The sequence below is a fragment of the Solanum pennellii genome, chromosome 12 (genome assembly GCF_001406875.1).
Source record: "Solanum pennellii chromosome 12, SPENNV200".
Classification (NCBI taxonomy): Eukaryota; Viridiplantae; Streptophyta; class Magnoliopsida; order Solanales; family Solanaceae; genus Solanum; species Solanum pennellii.
The window spans coordinates 34,496,603-34,515,846 of NC_028648.1; the positions used below are offsets into that span (position 1 = coordinate 34,496,603).

At 38.2% G+C, this 19,244-nt stretch overlaps 1 protein-coding gene across 1 annotated transcript in view; it reads left to right on the plus strand.

The window, feature by feature from the left end:
• The window catches only part of LOC107006203, a 19,108-nt gene extending 14,252 nt beyond the window's left edge, over positions 1-4,856 (plus strand). The window contains exons 2-4 of the mRNA XM_015204815.1: positions 3,764-3,966; positions 4,056-4,247; positions 4,644-4,856. Of these exons, the coding sequence (XP_015060301.1) occupies positions 3,764-3,966; positions 4,056-4,247; positions 4,644-4,856 (608 nt within the window). The remainder of the gene's footprint in view (positions 1-3,763; positions 3,967-4,055; positions 4,248-4,643) is intronic.
• Positions 4,857-19,244: the final 14,388 nt, after the last annotated feature.

Here is a 19,244-nt window from a genome sequence, read left to right on the forward strand (position 1 = left end):
TGAAAAGTTCATGCTGATCGCTTGTCATTATAGGCCCTATAGTCAAACGAGGAAACGTGCCTATTTCCCATGGAACATCCATGCGGGGAGCCGCAGCAGTTGCCTGTTGTGCTTCCGGAACCTGAGGTGCTGGTGCAGAAAACACTGGAGGTGTTTGACCTTGATCAGATAACCCACTAAGGTAAGCAAGAACCTGATTTATCATGTCTAGGGTAGGTTGGGGTGGTAGTTCCTCATTCTGTACTTGCTCAGTTTCCTCTTCCTCACCCTCTCTTACCACTTCCTCAGTCGGTGGAGGAGTCACCACCCTAGTACTAGATGGGACGGGTGCTTGTCCTCTTCCCCTAGAGGACGTCCTCCAACGACCTCTACCACGGCCTCTTGCCGCTGCTCTTCCTCGAGCTACAGCCCCAGTGTCTAGCTCAGACGCACCCTGCCCCGCCGGTGCTGGTGTTGGCGTAGTCGTTGCTCTAGTTCTAACCATCTGCGAAATAGAGTGAAGATGGTCAGATACCAATTTGTATCACCTAGATACCAATTGGATACAAGTAATAGCACGAAAGAAAGATAGAAAGGAAATTTTCCTAAAGTCCAATAGCCTCTCAAAGAAAAGTAAAGGCGTCCCCCTACCGTTCCTTAAGACTCTACTAGACTCGTTCTTGTGTGATGAGACCAACGAACCTAATGCTCTGATACCAAGTTTGTCACGACCCAAAACCGGGCCGCGACTGGCACCCACACTTACCCTCCTATGTGAGCGAACCAACCAATCTAAACCCTAACATTTCAATTTAATATCAACAGAAAGTAATGCGGAAGACTTAAACTCATTAATAAAAACCAATTCAATAACTTCTAAAATTCAACATCTATTATTCCCCAAAATCTGGAAGTCATCACCACAAGAACATCTATGATCAAATTACTAAACTAAGAGTATTCTAAGAAGCTAAAATAAACAAAAGCTAGTCCATGCCGGAACTTCAAGGCATCAAGACATGAGGAAGAAGATCCAGTCCAAGCTAGAAGCATTAGCTCACCCTGAAATCCGGTGTAATGAAGACTGGCTAGAGTTGCGGTTGAGTTGAAGACGACGGTACGTTTGCTGCACTCCACAAATAACAAAGAAAAACAAATACAAGTAGGGGTCAGTACAAAACACGGGTACTGAGTAGGTATCATCGGCCAACTCAAAATAGAAAACAGTATATATCAGATAATATCATAAATCAACTACAATACTCAACATGTAGCAACAACAAGTTCTATAATCATTAATAAGCACCGCCAAGTTCACACATGAGGACTCAAGCCTCAATACCATACTCATTTGGGAATTAGGTTCATTAGATTGAGTATATTAACATCTTTCAAGATTCATTATCTTTATTCCTCTTGTGTCGGTACGTGACACTCCGCTCCCCTACTACTATGTGTCGGTACGTGACACTCCGATCCCCTAATTCTACGTGTCGGTTCGTGACACCCGATCCCCTAATTCTACGTGTCGGTTCGTGACACCCGGTCCCCTAATTCTACGTGTCGGTTCGTGACACCCGATCCCCTAATTCTACGTGTCGGTTCGTGACACCCGGTCCCCTAATTCTACGTGTCGGTTCGTGACACCCGATCCCCTAATTCTACGTGTCGGTTCGTGACACCCGGTCCCCTAATTCTACGTGTCGGTTCGTGACACCCGATCCCCTAATTCTACGTGTCGGTTCGTGACACCCGGTCCCCTAATTCTACGTGTCGGTTCGTGACACCCGATCCCCTAATTCTACGTGTCGGTTCGTGACACCCGGTCCCCTAATTCTACGTGTCGGTTCGTGACACCCGGTCCCCCTAATACTACGTGTCGGTTCGTGACACCCGCTCCACTAATCTCATTCTATTAATTCATCAATCCTTCTTTTATACCAAGGCATCATCAACCCCATTACTTTAGTTCATCAAGCCTTCTTTTATACCAAGGCATCATCAATCTCATTAACAAAGTAGATTAGGGTTTTTCAAGATTTGGGATTCAATAGCTTCATCATGCTTATTTTATCACAATTATATAATCACATTCATACAAGCATACAATTAAGCATATAGAAGGGTTTACAATACTACCCAATACATATCATTCGCTATTAAGAGTTTACTACGAATAGCATAAACCATAACCTACCTCCACCGAAGATTCGTGATCAAGCAAGCAAATTCCCCAAATCCTTGTTGTCCTCTTCGTTTCTCTCTCTCTCTACTCGTTCTCCCTCTCTTTCTGTTCTTTTTCTTTTTCTTATTCAAACCCTCTTTCTTTTACCCTAATTAGCATATAATTAAGTATAAAGATGGCAATAATATCCCACTAATTAACTCAAGGTTACCTCTTTTAACCCCCAAGTAATTAGACTTATTAACATTAACCCTCTAACTTTATAATTAAAGCAGGAATAGTCCAAAACGCCCCTTAAATTACTTAACAGAAATCCGACCCAGCCTGGGATTACGCAGCCTGTGACGGCCCGTCGTGCCTGCGAGGGTCCGTCCTGCTGCTTCCGTCACAAAGTTCAGAGACTCAATTTCCTGGAAGAGTCTGTGACGGTCCGTCGTGCTCACGACGGTCCGTCCTGCCATGTCGTCACGAAGTTCAGAGAGTCGATTTCAGTACCCAAATTTCAGAATTCTAAGTGTTTTGGAACGAGACCCCCTCGACGGCCCGACGTGCCCATGACGGTCCGTCATGGATTCCGTCGACTCAGACAGTTTTTCCAGAAATAAAATCTGCTGCTTAAAATGACTAAACAGGTCGTTACACACACACATATATATATATATATATATAAATATATATATTGATATATATATGTATATATATATATATATTGATGTGTCTTTCCTACTTTATATTGAGATCTTCTTTAGTTGAACAGAGCCAAGGTAAGTTCATTCTTAATCATTTCAGGCTTACTAGTTGTTTTTTATCATTCCAACTCGCATACTCGTACATTCAATGTTCTTATGCCAGTTTGCCTGCATCGTCTTATGATGCACTCGCAGGTAACCAGGATCACCATCCAGCACCTCGTTGATCAAACTTAAATATTCAGAGTTAGTGGTGAGCTTCCTTGCATTCTGGAGAACTTTTTAATTGGTTTACGTATTTCCTTTGTAGAATGTTGTGGGGTTTGTTCCAAAATTCATCATAGTATTATTATAAGATTCATAGACAAATAGATAGTTAGACAGTCAGTTATGAGTCTCTCTTTATATATATTGATTTGAGACTTAAGTGCCATTTCGGCCAAGACTATTATTTGAAGTAATTCTCATGAGAATATTTCTAGCTTTACAATTGAGTTAAGGTAAGTCTTCCGTTGAGTTAAGTAAGTCATGCCAAGGGTTCGCTTAAGTCCAGCAATGGTCATTGCGTGTCGGCCACGTCCAGGGTGTATGCTCCGGCATGACAAACTTGGTATCACAGCGTAGAGTTCAAGAGTGTAAGGGAGTCTATGACATTTCCATAGAGTCTTAGTCATTCGTGTGAAGCGCGCCACATCTATGAGTAGGAGGCTGTGACATTTAGAAATTTCTTCACTTTCTTCATATTCATTTTTCGTGCGTTAGAGTTAATCTCTAAAAATTTCCCCCCTAATTCATGCCTGCACGTGTTTCAAAGATCATCATGCCTCTACAAAGATTTGTTAGAGGTTGTCCAGCCAGAAGAAATGTAGAGGAGCCAGAGGTACCTAATGAACTTTTGTGCAACCTCAAGGGCAAGTTACCAGTGTTGGGTTTCGTGAGGCTATCCAGATGCTGAGTCAAGTTGTGACCAATCAAGTTGAGAAACAAAGAAGAGCTCGACAAGAAGGGGCTAATACTTCAAGGATTCAGGTATTCTTGAGGATGAATTCCCCAAGCTTCACTGGTTCAAGCATCACAGAAGATCCGGGAAACATTATGGAAGAGTTGAAGAAGGTATTTAATGTGATGTGTATTATTGGTGTTGAAAGAGTCGAACTAGTTGCATACCAACTCAAGAATGTGGCTAGGACTTGGTCGATCAGTGGAAGGAGGGCAGAGGTGAGGATGCACCACATCCGAGTTGGGCTTGCTTTGAAAAAGCTTTCTTGGGGCGTTTCATTATTAGAGAAATGAAGGAAGCAAAGGTGCATGAGTTACTTATTTTGAAACAGGATTCCTTGAGTGTTCAGGAGTATGTGTTGAAGATCACTCAACAGTCTCTCTATGCTCTGAAGGTGCTTAAGATATGAGAAGCAGAATGAGCTTGTTTGTTGCTGGCTTTGGTCGTGCTTCAAGCAAAAAAAGTAGGGTCGTAATGTTGATTGGGGACATGGACATTTCAAGGTTAATTGTCTATGTGCAACAAGTGGAAGAGAGAAAGATGAGGGAAAGAGAGGAGTATAGGAACAAGATAGCTAAGACTAGGAATGAGTCAGTCGACCACAATTTTAGAAACAAAAGGGGCATGTACCATCATCCGCTAGTGCACCTGCACCCAAAAATAGATGTTAGTATAATGGCCAAAATTCGCAGAACTTTAAGGCTAGACCAGCCTAGTCCCAAGGTAGTGTGGCACAAGGAGGTAGTTGGGCTCATACATGTGGTAAGCGTTGTGAAACCATGGTGGTAAGTGTCTTCATGGCCAATCAAGTAGTTTTAAATGCGGTCATGAGGGGAACTACATGAAAGAGTGTCCCAAGAATAAGTATGGAGGTGGAAATCCAGGCAATAGAGCCCAAACATCATCAATTGCTCCACCAGACAGGGCTGAACCTAGAGGAGCCACTTCTGTTACTGGCGGCGGGGCAAACCATCTCTATGCAATCACTAGCTTCCAAGAGTAATAAAACTCTCCAAATGTTGTCATGGGTATGATCAAAGTCATTACTTTTGACCCAGGAGCAAGTTTATCTTTTTAAACTCTTTATGTGTCGAATTAGTATGAGATTCTTCCTGAAAAACTTTGTGAAGCCTTATATGTTTCTACACCAATTAGGGAGTCTATTCTAGTGGAAATAGTCTATCATAATTAACTGTTTCCACCAATCACAAGAACACCATGGCTGATCTAGTAGAGTTAGACATGATAAATTCTAATGTCAAAAGATTGTAGAAATTGAGATGTCAAGTTCCAGATTCCTAATGAGCCAGTCATAGAGTTGAGTAGTAGTTCACCAGTGCCTAATGTTCATTTCACTTCGTACCTTAAGCCGAGAAAGTTAGTTTCAAAGTTGTGTATCTATGACTTAGTTCGATTTAGTAACTCAAGTGCTGAGGTACCTTCCCTTCCATCAGTTTCTATAGTGAAAGAGTTTCCGCAAGTCATTCTTGATGATCTATCCCTCCTGAAAGAGATATAGACTTGCGCATAGACGTCATTCCAGATACTCATCCTATCTGTATTCTGCCATATAGAATGGCAGCGAAAGAGTTAAAAGAGATGAAAGAACAATTGAAAGATTTGTTATACAAAGGCTTTATTCGACCAAGTGTCTCACCTTGGGGCGCTCCCGTCTTATTTATGAGAAAGAAAGATGGCTCCCTTAGGATGTGTATAAATTACCGTCAGTTGAATAAGGTGACCATCAAGAATAAATATCCTCTTGCAATGATAAAGGATCTTTTCGACTAGCTTCAGTGTGCTTCTTGCTTCTAGAAAATTGATCTAAGATCATTCTACCATCAGTTGAAAGTTAGGCAATGTGACATTATAAAGACAACTTTTAGGACCGGATATGGGCATTATGAATTTTTAGTTATGTCCTCTATAATCCAAGACGAGTCTTATAGCCTAACATAGGTGTCATGGGGTCTAAACACCGTTTCAAAGAATTATTCTAATAAATATTGGTCATTTAGAAAGTTTAGGAACCAAAACGTCCAAGAACGTCCATGACGTTCGAAATCTAGTTCTAAGGGGTACTAGCTTGCCTTAGCCTATTTGACTAGCTTTTAGGAGTCAGAAATTCATATAAAATGATGGAAGGGTAGTTAATAGGTGTTTAAGTGATTCGTGATCAAAATGTTCGGGTAAGACTCCTTAAGTACCAACCAATGGCCCTTGAGTAGGACCCTTGCACGTTGGTGTCAACACTGCCTGGGCAGTGTGTAACCACGAGACAGTCGACGATCTGTGTGTGGGTCGACATGTCGTCATTGCCGACCGTCAAAGAACACTTAGATTTTTTGATGAATAACCACAATTGCATAGTCTCGGACAAGAACGATAGTTGTGCAGCACGAAAGGCAGGACTAACAGTTGATCGACCACTAGCCCGTTGGTCGAGGTCTCGTCGATGGGCCTGCAACTTTCCTGCACATTTTTAAGTTTGTTTCATTTAATAAGGTAGGGTTTTAGGTGATTAATTGGGGGTTTGATGGAATCTAATTAAGTTAATTAAGCCCCAATATAAAGACCCCTAGCCCTTATTAGTCTAAACACACATCATAAAATAAACTCTCTTCTTTCTCTCTCTATTTGGAAGAATCCATTGAAGACAAGCTAGGGGGAGGTTTTGGGGGCTGGAAAGGGACGATTTCACCATCAAATCTTCAGCAAACGTTGAGGTATAAGATCTAATTCACCTATGAGACTTCTTTCCTCAAAAGGCTCCTTCAAAGTATTTCTAAAAGATGGGTTTTCAAGTGGGTTTCATTCAATTACGAATTTGATATTATGAACTGAGTTTTTTATGTTTTCTTTAGGATATAATGGATAGATTAACATGTATTTTAACTCGATTATGGTAATTTGTGATGGTTTGATCTAAATTGAAGAGCATGATCCTTAACCTTTAACCCTACGTTTGATCTTGATGTGAATTAGGTTGGGATTGATTCAATTGACTTGATTTTATGTTATATCACTATTAGATGATGCTGTTAGACTAATCATAAACAAATTGGTATGATTTGTATCTTTTCATACTTGTTCTTGAGAAGTGATCTAGGTTATGGAAATCGACCTAAGTATCTTGGTTTAAGCTTTGATTTAGTATTAAATTATGGTGTAGTGACTCTTCTAGCATTGTTATCATGTTGATTATTGAATTATGATGTGGTACATCTAAATTGTATTTAATTGAGGGTTTATGGTAAGACCTAAATTATGAAATATGAAGGAGACTTGGTATGTCTTATATCTCTATCTTTACTTCCAATTGTGATTAATTGTGGTTAAGTCATGATGTTATATTGGAGTTAGCCTTGTATTAGGATTGATAGGATGGTATGATGTTGAATTGAAATATCTTGACTATGTTGTGAGGTTTATTAAGATGTATGTGTTATAAGGATGGTGATGACTATCAATGTGCATTATTATGATATGAAATGCTAATGTGCTTTCTCATATATGAATTGTAATGAAATGACTTATACTCATACAATTCTGATTGAGCTATTGATGATTATTGTTATACAAGGGGTAGACCCTATGATCTAAACTAAGCTATGCTCAATAATTAAAGACTTAAAGACATTTCAAAAAGGGACTCTAGCTTAGCACCGAGTGAACTAGATTGAGGAGTGTCCCTTCCCACATAGGGAAGGTACGAGCACTAAAGTAATCTTGAGATTGGAGACTACAATTCATGGATCATAAAGAGGGTCCCAACTACATCTCCTAGTTTTTGAACTATGTTTCCTTCATAGCAATACTAGCTAGTGGATCCACGTAGTTTCTATGTTTTATGTTTTTGTATTACATTGGCAAGTAGTCCTCCTTCCTTCGGTATATGATTTTATGACACTAGATTCCACACTAGCTCATGTGGTCTATTTCTATTAGAGCAAGATGTTACCAAAAGGTAAAATGAATTAAAGGATTGAACTCTAACTAGGACAATCTAAGGGGTTTAGCTTGGTATAGGTAGGGGTAGAGACTCTACCTAAGCATTGGTCTTGTTATGTGAATTTGTTGGAAAGGATAAGGAGAGGTGATTATGGTTATTGTAAGGTGGTGAATTGACCTAATTACTTTGTTTAGTATAGAATTGTTAGGGTGGCAATTTATAATTCTTACATATGTTATGAATAGGGCCTTGTCGGCATCATTATGTTAGTTATAGTATGATCATGATATGGTATATGTAAAGGTATAAAGTGAAGGTAATAATGCGTTGTCTATATGATCTTGTATGGGTGCTACAATGATATGATTGAATGTGCTTCTTCTCTAGTTGTGGATATATCATGAAGAAGGACTAGGATAGCCTCTATAGAATGATATTGTATCTTGTATTGGAAGACTAATTTCCCCTACTTGGTTCTTTAATTGTATTGGATGAATGAAAGAATTAAAGTGTAGGATTAGTAGACCTAAACCTTGAATGATTAAATGAGATATTGAAGAGTATGTATTGAACCGGTAGATCTAAGCACGGTGCCCCTTATCGATGAGTCTAGAACCCTAAGTGAATGTAAAACCTTGAATAATGAAAAGAAGGTTAAGAATATGAAACCTTGAAAAATGAAAGGAATATCAATGATAACTCTTGATCGGTAGGCATAAGGAATATCAATGATAACTCTTGATCGGTAGGCATAAGACACCCAGTTAAGAGTAGTCAAATTAGCTATCCTAATAGACCTTGTTTTGCTGCCCTAGTGGACCCATCCTTAGAAAAAACTATTATGAGTTGGTAGGACTTAGTGATGGTACCTTCCCTAATATACCTAGGGAATGAATTAATCAATGTAAAACAAGGCAAAACACCGAGAGGATATGCTTGTGGTAGTAGCTCTACTTGAGTAAGATACTAGAGTACAAAGAAGTCCTTGATATCCCATAACCATATGCCAACATGGTGATAATTACTAGTTCTACATTTGGCAAGTATAACACCTTCCATGGTGTGGGGTCCTTATGACACCGGATTCCATACCTAGATCGTATGGTCTATGTCTTTTAGTTCCTATTATCATCATATGGGATGTGATTTCTAGTATTGGAGAAGTTTTACAATGTGTAGGTAGAGGAATGGGATGATAACTATACATGGTACGAGTACGCTTTGAAGGTGCTAGGATGAGTTCCCTAGGTCCTTCAAGACCATTATGTGAAGTCCTCTAATTTATTACTTTTCTCTTAAATTACTCTAATGAATAAGGTTCTTTTAGTAAAGAATGTTAACTGAAAGGTTCTTATCTAGGGTATCTTTGAGGATCATTTAGATGTGCTTGAAGAGGGTGTATGGGTGGTCTTTTCGCGTCTTACTCAAGTGATTATTAGAGTATCTTTAGGTAGAGCATCTAAAGGAATAAAAAGTCTTATCTTGTGGGTGTTGAATGTCTTTTATATGTAATTGTTCACTTATCTTATGTATATTAAACTATTATGATGAAGGTTTCTATCAAAATAGCATGAAAGCATATCTTAAAGTAAATGTCCCTTTTTGCATGGTTTTCTTGCATGTTAATCATACTTAGTGCATTGAATGTGACAATTCCATATGTTTCTCTATTTCTACAAGTGTAAGTGGAAAGTGAAGATTATCTTAGAAGTGTAAGCTTGGGAAAAGCATTCTCTCAAGATTGGTATGTCCTCATATGTTCGATAACATGACTTGTGTTTTTGTTTCCCTTTTTAAAAGAATTTGTAATAGACTATAGGGTCTTTCGGAAAATGTAAGGGTTGTTACCCTATGATATTATATGTGTCTAAGATGGCTTATGAGAGACTTAGTTCTTTCTTATATTTCTATAAAAAAGTTTGACTATTATGATGAAAAGCTTTAATTTCGCACTACTTTTCATATATATGCAATGAATGATATCTAAGGGCTTTTATAAGACCTTTAAGAAGTCAAGTACGCTGTGTGACGACTTGAGGTGTTCTAGGGTCGTTACAAACTTCGTATCAGAGCATAAGGTTATGAAGTAGTCTTAAGGATTAAAAGTCTCATATATCCACGTCTAGTAAAGTCTTATTCATCGGTAGTGAGTTGCGACACATCTATGAGCGAGAGGCTATAGGATGATAGAGGTTTACCTTTTTCCATTACTCTTTTATCGTGCCATAGAGTTGAGGTCGTAAGTGTCTTTTCCTAATATCTTCTCTTGCGTTTATAGGATAGAAATACAAGAAGGACGCCCACAAAAAGAGTGGATGCAGAAGTGGTGAATAAAGGAGTTCCTACCCTAGGTAAATAAGTTCCCCAAGTGGTTCAATTTCCGTAAGTTGATCAAGTACTTATATCTAATCAAGAGAATGAGGTTCCAGTAGTTCCCCCGCACATGACTAATGAGGAAATTAGATGAGCTATTTTTACCTAGCCCAAGCCATGACACCTCAAGCGAATCGAGATGTAGGGCCTAGAAGGAATTCCTTTGAGAGTACCATGACCTCTACGTTGAGAGACGTTGTGATGATGAATCCTCCTATCTTTCTTGGCTCAAAAGTAGAAGAAGATCCCCAAGCTTTCTTGGACGAGGTGTATAAGATAATGCATACTATGGGGGTAACTTTTAGGGAACAGGTGGAGTTGGTTTCATACTAATTGAAAGTGGTTGCTCAACTATGGTACAGACAATGGAAAGACAATAGGTCATTCGAATCTGGTCCTATAGAATGGGAGGATCTTAAGAAAGCATTAATAAAGAGATACTTTCCCCGTGAGAAGAGGAAGGTTAAAGTTGAGAAGTTTATAAACCTTAGGCAAGTTAGCATGAGCGTAGAGGAATATCCCTTGAAATTTAGCCTATTGTTTAAGTATGCTCCATATATGGTGTCTAACCCTAGAAATTAGATTAGTGGGTTCTTGACCGGTATTTCTAACCTTGTGAAAGAAGAGTGTCGTACGACAATGATTTATGGTGACATGACTTTATCTAGAGATTCATGGTGTATGCTCAATCTATTGAAAAGTCTAAACTTGGAAGTAGAGGTAGAGATGCTAAGAGGGGAACAACTGATGAGCAAGGTCAACCTAGGTTTAAGAAGAGGGCTCCAAATCAAGATGTTCCTAGTGTTCTAAGGCTAACTATGAGAGAGGTGGTGCTTCCAAAATTGATAAACCTACTTGGTTAAATTGTGGGAAGAAAGATTTTAGGAAGTGTCTAGCCAGTACTAGTGGGTGATTTAGTTATGGAAGGGATGATAATAAGGTGAGAGATTGTCCTACTATTGTGGCTAGAAGAAGAGAGGCCAAGAAAGCTCCTTCTAGCGGTATTGGATCTTGATGAACCAAAGAGGAATCACTTATATTGCCTCCAAGCTAATAAGGAAGAAAATCCGGTTGAACGTGAAGGTAAGTTATAGTTTCCCTTTTGTTGGTTGATGGGTTTTTCCCAAGTGGGGGAGTATGCTGAGTATATGGGTTGATGGATTTCTTTTCTTCTCTTCGATTCTATTCAAGCTTGAGTGTTATCACTTTCTAGTAGCATGTTGCATGTGTTTACGAGTCTGAGTGAAAATGAATTTTATTGATCTCCTTGAATTATGCATATCTTTTTTTCATAAGATGGTAAATTGAGTTCAAATGATTTTGTCTTTCACATTGTTATGCGTCTATAATAAATTGCCTAAGGGTTGCATGAGTGAGCTTGTAAACATGCTTAACATTGAAGTTCTTGAAATTGTTGCACAAATGTGTCTTATGAGATTTTTGCATGATGTGCTAAGAATTAATGTTATAGCATGATGATATGTGGAGAAGGAAGTTCCTCCTATGTGAAATGAAAAAAGGTAGAGGTTATTTCATTATAAATCGTTGATGTTGTTCCTTCTTTCTTGTTGTGTTTTGAGTGTGTTGATTATGTGGAGTATATTTTACTCCTAGGTATGTGTATTTTATATAATTTTGTATCGTTATTATTGTATAGTCTGGAGTCTTTATCTCTTGAAAATGTTGAAAGTGTTTTAGTTTCATTCAAGGACGAATGTTATTCTAAGTGGGGGATAATGTAACAACCCTAGAATGAACATTGTTAAAATAGAGCCTATGTTGTGTTTTATGAGTTAATAAGAAGTTAATAAGGTGTTAAAATGATAAATTATAGCTTTATAGGGCAGGTTGTATACTTTGGAAGTGAAGCGTTAAAGAATGATCAAGACGTTCCGAAACTAGTCTTTGTATGTGCTATTGTACATTGGCATGTTTTTTGTGTTGTTTGGTGTCTAAATTGAGAGTATAGGACCCTAACATTTAAATGAACATATTTAGGTCTGAATTCCCAACACGACTCCCTAAGAACCATCCAAAACGTCCTTGAGAAGGACCCAATTACACCAAAGTTCTCAAAACTATCCAAAACACGACCATCAAACAACGTTCAATGGTTCAAACAACGCCCCATTGATTGGGGAGTGGTTCCAAACATAGATGTGGGAGCTTAGCCCCCAAAAGTTAACAACTCTGACCAACATGATGACCCATTAGGACGCCCCGTCGATCAAACGACGTCCAGTAGTTTGGCAACCGTCATTTGGTCCTACAATTTTTTGTAGGTGTCAGCCAAGAGTAGGGCAAGTTGCGCACCCAACATCCTAATTAAGTCCTAGACGGTTATTTTAGGTGTTTTTAGGCATTTAAGTTAGTTTACATACCTAAAACCGAAACTAGACCGCACTTTTCCATATCAAAACCCAAGATCAAATTAAGTTCTCTCTAGAATCCATTGACGCTTGAAGCAACTATTGAAGTTCTTTATTGATTTCTACATAAATTTTATATATGTTCTTCAATAAAGGTATGGCACTTTATCCTTGATTTTTATTACATTGAAGGAGCCAATTCCAAAGGATTTTCAAAGATCTTTAAAAGCATTGAAATCCTATTTTCAATTCTAGGCATGGGTTCTTGCCTGAAAAGGATTAAAGTGATGTTTTATGAGTTTATAAATGTTAATTGAATGTTTTAAGATCAAAATTTCCATGAATCCATGTATTCCTTGAACTCCTAATATTGTCTCCAAAATGAGTGCATAGATCATGGCTTAATTTTATTGAATTCATGTGTAGGTTGTATTGGGCTATTGAATTATGTATTTATCAATGTTAGAATTGTTCATAGCTTTCATTGTAATGTTGATATCTATATTGAATATTTATGAATCAATGATATATATGAATTGTGGGCCTAGTCTTGTATTTATTATTATTGTACGGATATTTTGTTATGTGAATTTGTTGGAAAGCTAAGCAATGGTGACTATGTCTATTGGAAGGTGGTGAGTTACCTAATTATTTTGTTTAGTATAGAATTGATATTGAATTGTTATTGATTGGTATGGTGCACTTATGGTGGCGATTAGTAATTGTTATATATGTTAAGAACATGGCCTTGTCGGTATCATTTTGTAAATTATAATATGATCATGATATGGTATATGTGAAGGCATAAAGTGAAGGTACTCATGCGATGTCTATATGATCTTGTATGGGTGCTATAATGATATAATTGAATGTGGGTATTCTCTAGTTGTTGATATATAATGAAGAAGGACTAGGGAGAGCCTTTATATAATGATGTTGTATCCTGCATTAGGATACTAGTTTCCCATACTTTGTACTTGAATGTTATTGTTCGAATGAAAGTGTAGGATTTGTAGACCTAAAGGTTGTACCCTTCCTTCGATGATTAAATGAGGTATTCTAGAGTATGTCTTGAAACGCAAGACTAACCTTTCTCTATGAGTCTAGAATCCTAAGTGAATGTAAAACCTTGAATAGTGAAAAGAAGGTTAAAAACATGAAACCTTTATTAATGAAAAGAAGGTTAATGATAACTCTTTGATAGGTAGACCTAAGGCACCCTTTTAAGAGTAGTCAAATGAGATATCCTAATAGACCTTGGTTGTCAGCCTTAGTGGACCCATCCTTGGAATAAGAGTATTATGAGATTGTAGGACTTAATGATGGTACCTTATCTAATACACCTAAGGAATGAATTACTCGATGAGAAACAAGGCAAAGCCCCGAGATCATATGTTTTTGGTAGTAGCTCTATTTGAAAGGAGACTAGAGTACAAAGAATCCCTTGATATCCTTTAACCTTGTTCCAACATGGGATGATTACTATTTCTAACTTTGGCAAGTAGAACCTTTTCCACAGTGTGGGGTCCTTATGACACCGGATTTCATACCTAGTTTGTATGGTCAATGTTGTTTAGTGCATATTCTCATCATAAGGGATATGCATTCTAGTATTTAAGAATTTTTACAACGTTTAGGTAGAGGAATAGGATGCTATCTATATGGCACGAGTTGGCTATGAAGGTTCTAGGATGAGACCATTATGTGAAGTACTCTATTTACTACTATTATATGAGCTATCCTAATAGAGCTTGATTGTCATCCCTAGTGGACCTATCCTTGGAAAAAGAGTATTATGAGTTGGTAAGACTTAGTGATGGTACCTTCTCTAATACACCTAGGAAATCAATTACTCTATGATATACAACGCAAAGCCTCGAGATAATATACTTGTGGTAGTAGCTCTATTTGATAGGAGACTAGAGTACAAAGAAGCCCTTGATATCCCTTAACCATGTGCCAAAATGGGATGATTACTAGTTCTAACTTTGGCATGTAGAACCCATTCAACAGTGTGGGGTCCTTATGACACCGGATTCCATACCTAGCTCGTATGGTCAATGTCGGTTAGTGCATATTGTCATCATATGGGATGTGCACTCTAGTATTTGAGAATTTTTACAAAGTGTAGGTAAAGGAATAAGATGCTCTCTATATGGCACGAGTAGGCTTTGAAGGTTCTAGGATGAGTTCCCTAGATCCTTCAAGACCATTATGTGAAGTACCCTAATTTACTACTTGTCTCTTAAATTACTCTAATGAATAAGTTTATCTTAGTAAAGAATGTTAATTGAAAGGTTCTTATCTAGGGTAGCTTTGAGGATCACTTTAGTGTGCTTGAAGACGGTGTATGGGCGGTCTCTTCATGTCTTACTCAAGTGAGTCTTAGAGTAACTTTAGGTAGAGGGTCTAAAAGAATGAAAAGGGTTATTTGTTGTGTGTGAATCTCTTTTATAAGTGATTTTTTACTTGTGTTATGAAGGTTTCTATGCAAATAGGATGAAAGCATATCTTAAGGTAAATGTCCATTTTTGCATGATTTTCTTGCATATTCACCATACTAAATCCATTCAATGTGTTAATTCTGTAAGTTTCTCTATTTATACAAGTTTAGGTGGCAAGTGAGTATTATCTTAGAAGTTGAAGCATGGGAAATAACATTCTCTCAAGATTGGTATGCCAGCATATGTTCGAGGAAATTGCTTATGTTTTAGTTTCCCATTTTAAAAGACTTTGTAATAAACTGTAGTTTATTTCAAATTGATGTAAGGGTTGCAACCCTATGATATTATATGTGTCTAAGATGGCCTATGAAGAGACTTTGTTCTTTCTTATACTTATATGAAAGAGTTTTACTATTATGATGAAAAGTTGTAATTCCACACTACTTTTCATATATATGCGATGAATGATATCTATGGGCTTGAATAAGACCCCAGAGAGGTCGAGTACACCGTGTTACGACTTAAGGGTGATCTCGGGTCACTACAGACAACTTATATGTGATTGTTCTTAGTGTTAAGTGAACTTGGTGGGTATAGTGGACGGGTAAAGCGTTCAAGGGTTGAGTAATGGATGGGAAGGGTTGTTTGTCTAATTTTATGGAATGAAGTAGAGGTTGTATATGTGATGAAATATGCTTAAGTGGATTTTTCCTTGTTGAAAAAGATAGGGTTTAGTGGTAAGGAAGTTTTAGGTACTTTACTATGTGACCTGGTTGAGTAATGTAGCGGGGGATTAAGGACACAACGTAGCAATTAGTTTAAATGCTTGTGGGTGTACTTGGGGATTGGTAATGTATTAGAATGGTTAGGTTATAATCAAGAACCTGTTAAGTAGATTGATTGATAAGGATGTTAGTAGTTAGAGTACTAGTGTATATTGGAGGTTTTTCAAGAAAGTGTAAAGGTGGAGAAGCGAGTGATTTATTTCATGATCTTAGTAGTTGGTTTCTTATGTTATGTGTTGGTTGATGGGTTCACCAATAAATTCTGTACGCGTATTTCGTACAGATACTACTCTTACTATGTCTTTTTGACATAGTTTGGATATAGGATCGGTTACATTTCATTAGCTGAAGCAAAACAACGTCTCCCGCAACTTCTATTCTTCCTTATGCATGGTGGGACTTGTATCTTTTATTTATCGTACAATTGTACTCCTAGTAAGTGGAAGTTGTTTAAATTACTTTACGTGTGAAACTACAAGTGTGTCCAAAGGTATTATTTATAAAATCATTAGTGTTATATTTATTTTTGTTTCTTTAAAATTCTACATGTTTTTTCCATTGGGCATGACGGTTCTCCTACTTATGTGTCAGAATGGGTGCCTACACGGCCCGGTGAGTTGGGTCGTGACAAATTGGTATCAGAGCATATATATCGGTCTCCACTGTACAAGATCAAAATGTGGAATACACTCTTATCAAATTGGTATTTTGATGTCAATATCTAATCTTCAAGAAGCTATGAGGCATCCTAGGAAGTATTACATCTTTTCGTTCCCTTCGTGTGAATTATTGTCTTGCTAAGAGTTGGGTCCAATTGGTATTTCTCGATTGCAATTGGTATCTCAACAAGTGATCTAGATTTCGTAGCTACGAATGAAGGGATAGAATTGAGGTGGATTAGAACTTAGAAAGTTCCAATTATTATCTCACCTTATGGGATGCATAAGAAGTGTGGATGACTGGTAATGGTCATCTATGGATCAAACTAATTAAACAATTTTGTCCTTTTTGTGATGTTTAGTTGTCACTATGAAAGTGTGCTCTTTGTTGAATTAACTGCTAGTATGAAAAGTTATACCTAGCGTGATGATATGATTATGTGTAAAATAAGTATGTGATCGAACCTTGATATGTGTAAGGAGATGACAAAATTACTGAAATTATGTGTGTTGTTACTATTTGAGTATCATGAGACTCGTTGTGAAAAGAAAGTAATGACTAAGTTAGATTCAAGGGTCTAGATAAATTACGGGATGATTTGTAACATGGAAATCTGGATGTACGTCGTAACCATCATTAAGTTGTGTGACTGTAGATGAGTATCCGTGGAATACGTGGGTTGTGGTGCTAAAATAATAAGAATTCAATCATTTGTTTTAGTATCATAGGATTAATCTGGGTTAGACGATGATGTTCCTAGCTCGGAGAACTATCCTAAATTATTGTGCAAGGCTTGGAACCTTTATAAAATGTAGAAAGCAGAAAAACCAAGAAAACATTTATGGCAACGGTTTTGGTCCTGTATGAGCCACTACGGCGAAATTCTTCACCCTAGAGGGACCGCCAGAGGAGGAACTTCTCTTCCAGGGAGGGACGGGGAAGATAAAACCCCAACATACTTTCCCCTTGTTTATCCAAGTTTCCCAAATAAACACCAAATAGGATCTGGATGAATCCCTCCAACCCCCCCTCCTCTTTAGTGTTCAGCAACCAAGTATAAATCATAAAGCTTAGAAAGTAATTAGTAGGTTTTGAAAGCTGGTAAACTAGCATCCATGTGCTACAAAAATATGGAAAGTTTAAATATAAAAGCATATTTGTCTTAAAAGTAACAAGCCTAAGAGGGCGAAACAAAAAAAAACTCAAAAGCCTTTGGACTGGGTATTGTTAATATTAAAGTATAGATATCAGTCTTGTATCTGCCTCGTCGATAACAGTGAAGTGTTGGAAATCCCCTTTCTCGATATGGCAGAGATTCTGAGCAGGAGCAACACAAGTGAATATCGTCCTCACGATCTTTCAAATACGCACTAGAAGACGATCCCACTATAACATGTTGCTATAAGAATAGCATTAGTAAGCTTCTATGTGAGAGGGTTAAGTATACCTCACTAAGTATGTGCAAAATTTTCTAATTTTTCCGCATTGTTAACTGATGACATATTATGAAGAATGGTAAAGGTTTGTCTGAGTCCTTGATAGTGCAACGACGCCGGTCTGACTGGGCGGTGCTCCCCGGTCGTGTCAAACTTGATATTAGAGCACGCCGTTCAATAAACTAGGGTCTATGTCTCACTAAACCACAATATATAGTGTTTTGTTCATTGTTGTGAAGTTCGTCACAATTATGAATTAGATGCTATGTGATGATTAAGAAAAATCTCTTTTCTTGGTAATCTTATGTCTTGCCTCTAGAGTTTTGACACTGTGTATTTTAGCAAAACCCTTTCTTGTGGTTATAGGTGATGAACACAAGAAAGAAAATTGTTCTTCCTCCTCTACTAATGCGACTGGCGGCGAAGCATCTCAACCTCTAAGGTTATGATGGGTGGGGCCATAGTGAAGTTAGAATAGGCACTCCCTATTCTCTACTGAATGGCTGACAAATCCTCCTCGACCTGTGCCTCATTGTCCGAATTAGCGGCTAGTCCTGCCAATCCTCGTCATCTTGCTCCTAGAAGAAGAACCTGCTCTAACCAGAAGAGGGTAAAGGGGGATCCAGAGGAAGTACCTCGTCGGCATGAAGGAGCAGCACTCCGTCCCACATGTACAACATAGTATGAGAATCAGTAAGAAGAAAGCATGTATGAACATCTTCCACTCGGAAATTATATATGTCCCCAAATTTAGCAAGATGCCCTATATAGCGCACTCCACTACCAAGCCCTAGGGAAAGGTCATGTCGGTGGAGTTGCCTGACGCGCGAATCCTCTTAGCAAGCAAGTGTAACCACCTCTTAGCATTCGTTGACCAATCTATGGTAGTAATAACATCAGTGGTAGCACTATGATCTTAATCCCAGTGCACAGGCTTAACCATAGGGTCTCTCATCCACTCCAAATCCATCTCTTTTAGCCTAACCTCGTACTCATTGTTCGGTACCTGCGATACCTCTAAGGTCTCATTGATGGAAGTAGAATTTATAGGAATGTAATCTTTCTTAATACTGATGACTGGGTGAGATTCATCCCATCATAGAGTAGGTAGGATGGTGTAGAACTCCCTCACCAAAGTGGAGCGTGCAACTGGGGGAGACTGAATCAGCGAGACCCACCCGAACTTTACTAGACAAGCATAGAAAGAAGGGTCATTTTCATGTATCATGTGCAGCATGAAACCCCTCTCGCAATAGAACCCCGCGTTACATGGGTCGTGATATCTTTCTCGATTTGTGGCATCGGGAATGAAATTAAGGGTAAGTGTTCGTCATTGTGATCTGCCATTTAGAGAGCCTACAATAAGTAGGAT